Source organism: Apis dorsata, unplaced genomic scaffold, assembly GCF_000469605.1.
Source record: "Apis dorsata unplaced genomic scaffold, Apis dorsata 1.3 scaffold_68, whole genome shotgun sequence".
NCBI classification, from domain to species: domain Eukaryota; kingdom Metazoa; phylum Arthropoda; class Insecta; order Hymenoptera; family Apidae; genus Apis; species Apis dorsata.
The window spans coordinates 104645-107693 of NW_006263366.1; the positions used below are offsets into that span (position 1 = coordinate 104645).

General features: G+C 37.1%; 2 protein-coding genes across 2 annotated transcripts in view; one reads left to right on the plus strand and one right to left on the minus strand.

Moving 5' to 3' along the window:
• LOC102676587 overlaps positions 1 to 1756 on the minus strand; it is a 30468-nt gene extending 28712 nt beyond the window's left edge. Inside the window, exon 1 of the mRNA XM_006609986.2 lies at positions 1652 to 1756. Within this exon, the coding sequence (XP_006610049.1) occupies positions 1652 to 1693 (42 nt within the window). The 5' untranslated portion in view covers positions 1694 to 1756. The remainder of the gene's footprint in view (positions 1 to 1651) is intronic.
• LOC116186864 lies at positions 1640 to 2851 on the plus strand. The gene is made up of 3 exons (XM_031515355.1): positions 1640 to 1849; positions 1946 to 2053; positions 2232 to 2851. The coding sequence occupies exons 1-3, from the start codon at positions 1641 to 1643 to the stop codon at positions 2371 to 2373; spliced, it is 459 nt and encodes a 152-aa protein (XP_031371215.1). The 5' UTR covers position 1640; the 3' UTR covers positions 2374 to 2851.
• Positions 2852 to 3049: the final 198 nt, after the last annotated feature.

The following is a 3049-nucleotide window of genomic DNA, read 5'->3' on the forward strand; positions in this document are numbered from 1 at the left end:
CGTTTTTGTTAAATTGGCAGAAACAATTATCCCCATCGTTTTTGTCTTTACCCTTTTCTTTAAGGAGAAAAATTCCCTTTCTTAAATTTCCATCTTTCCATCTATCCACAAATCGGCATAATTTAAATTCAAAAGAATTAGAAAATGACCCGTTGCGTGGGAAAGGAAGAGTGACATCGTGCGGCGTCGTCCGTTTTCCGCAACGCGGTCAGGTTCCGCTGAAGTCGAACGTCGTAGAAGACGTACGAGAGTTGAGAAATTTGCGAATTCGCAAATATAATCAATGATGTATCTTCGTGTTACGGGGCGTGTTTCCAACTTCGCCCCAGATATCCACAAAGCCCCCGCGGCACCGAGGTTTCGCCATTACTATTTGGAGCAACGAGACACGCGCAAATTACTAGGAGAATAATTACAAGTTCGTTCCATTGAATCCGGAATGCGTTAAACAACGCGGAAACAGCCGCATTGCGATTCGATGATTAATTCAATCTCTGGCTAATGCATACTGATCCAGCCTGTGCGCGAATTGAATTGTTTTAAATGCTCCCCCTCTCCTCTCCGATGATAAACGCGCCTCCACCCGTGGCCCGACCCGAGGAGATTTTGCAAATTTACGGAAATGGTCGCCGGAGATTCTCCGGCGGGCGGGGTGGATACGAAAATGGTGGGCCGTGGGTTGGATAACTCGCAAGAGATAGGGATTGAAATTTAACTTCCTGCGAAGATGTAACATTAAGATTGGAACGGATTTAATCCTCCTTTTTTTTTTTTTCTTTTAAAGATTCAATCTTTAACGTTTTCTGCCCCGGGCGGGTAAACCCCTTCCTTCGCTTCGCATCAAAAATGTAGCGGTATCGCGCGAATTTCGCATGTACGCGCGAATAGAATTTTAGTTCGTTAACAATTACGCAATTATTAGACCACTATCCGTTGTGGTATCCGTTTCTTTTCTTTTTCTTTTTTCTTTTCTTTTTTTTTTTAGCGTCGTATATCGTATATCGTTAAAGTCAGTCTCGTTCGAGATTTTAAGCAGTAAAAGCTTTGTTTCGTTTCGGCAAAAAACGAAGCGAGCTTTGGTCGATTTCAAGGTGTTTTTAAACGATTCTTGTTCTCTTGCTTCTTCTTTAAGTAGACGTCGTGCTGTATGATATATTATAAATCGTTAAAGCCAGTCTCGTTCGAGATATTAAGCCTTGTTTTGGGAAAAAACGAAGCAAGATTTGAGATTAAGAGATTTCAAGAAGTTTTTAAACGATTCTTGTCCTCCTGCCTTCCGTTTGTTAAACACGCAGTTATCGAGACGAGTGATAATTTGTATCCATGACGATACGTAACGTTCGTACGCCTCGTTCGGCACAGCTGACGATGTATATAGTGGTCGTGTGCTATCTCACCCCGTGGGTATCGCACGGAGTATCCGGAGTGAAAAACATCACCTACGGGGTAGCGAGACACCTCAGATCTATTGGATTTCCCGAGGGCAGCGGCACAGGGGTGAAGTATAGAAATAAATCGTTTATCTTTCGATCGACTAATGCTGTTATTGATTAAACCCGGCCACTATCCCATTCGATCTTTTTTTTTTCGGAGAAACGCATAAGATATTGAATAAGTCGAAGAGAGAAGTCGCGGAATAAATGATTCTTACGTTTATGCAGATATTCTTCGCCCTTGGAGTTCCCGTTGACATTCCCGACAAATCGGTGCTATTTTCTCTGTATTTCGAAGCGAATTACGTGCTCCCAGGGGAATGGAGCTCCAATTATTACTGGGACGAGTCGAATCTCAAAAAACGAAGTCTGGATCGACGGCTGGCTTATGATATTCTTATTAGCAAATTGGAAAGGTAAAAATATCGTATCATAACAAATGAAATTAGATTGAAATTGAATTAGATTAAATTAAGAAAAAAAAAAAAAACCTACGATATTTTCGTTCACAGTTTCGGTTATTCCGGGGAAAATTGTCTGCAAAAAATGATCTGCGAAGTTGCCAACTTTCCTCTAACTAATAACGGTGTGCTCGGCGATGTCCTGCAAATTTTATTTACGTGAGTGCTAAAACATATTTTATATGAAGTGGGGTTTAAAAAAAAAATTTTTTTTAAATTTTCCACTAAATTAATTTTGGAAGGCAAGTTTCGTGATAACTTATTTCTTTTTCTTCGTCAATATATTTGATGATAGAATTAAAAATTAATTTATAACGCGATATAATTTTTATCACAGGCCATCCTCTTCGCAAGATGAAAATCTTCCGAGCGGGATCACCGAGGCTGAGTACGCGAAAGATTGCAATAACCGCTATAAAAAATGCCCTCAAAGTCCATTAGCCTTGATAAGGTATCATGATCTCAACGATAATAGCTAAAAAAGCCACGGTTATTAAACGCAATCTTCATAATTCGGTACAGTTCGTGGCCTGTCGTCCGATAATGAGTCTCGTAAAAAAAACAAGATGCTTACATCTCTAAGATAAATAATAATTTATCAACATCGAACGATACATACCATTTTTTTTTTTGTACAATAATATTGTAATATTTATTAAATCGAAAATACATGCGTCTCTTTCCTCTCATTACGTATTCGCATGATTCGTTTTTCATTTCAAGGAACATTTCTTTAATAATTTTGTTAATAAAAGTTTCAACCGAATATTCGCGAATATTACGAAGGCTGTTCATTAAAAAAAAAAAGAACAATTTATAGTAATACTTTCTTATATGTATAAAAAATGAAGTGTTTAAATTATAATTGTAACTAACAACGATGAGAGATTGAAAATGATCGAAGTAAAAATACTTAAGAACTATGGAAGAAGAATATTATCGAAACCGCTTTTTTTTTGAAAAAAAAAAAAAATATATATAAAGATATACGCGAAGCACATTGTCATGTAAAGAAAAAAATAAAATTTCGAATATTATATACAAAGATATATGTGTATGTGTGCGTACACAGCTTGTTTAAAGTAATTTCATCATGATGATATAAAATTAAACGACGTTCAACGTCTCGCAAAATTAATGATAAAAAAAAAAAAA

Coding starts and splice junctions, on each gene's coding strand:
- LOC116186864 (XM_031515355.1), top strand. CDS start 1,641: ATGATTCTTACGTTTATGCAGATATTCTTCGCCCTTGGAGTTCCCGTT. Junction 1,850..1,945: donor CTTATTAGCAAATTGGAAAG/GTAAAAATATCG, acceptor TTTCGTTCACAG/TTTCGGTTATTCCGGGGAAA. Junction 2,054..2,231: donor GTCCTGCAAATTTTATTTAC/GTGAGTGCTAAA, acceptor TTTTTATCACAG/GCCATCCTCTTCGCAAGATG.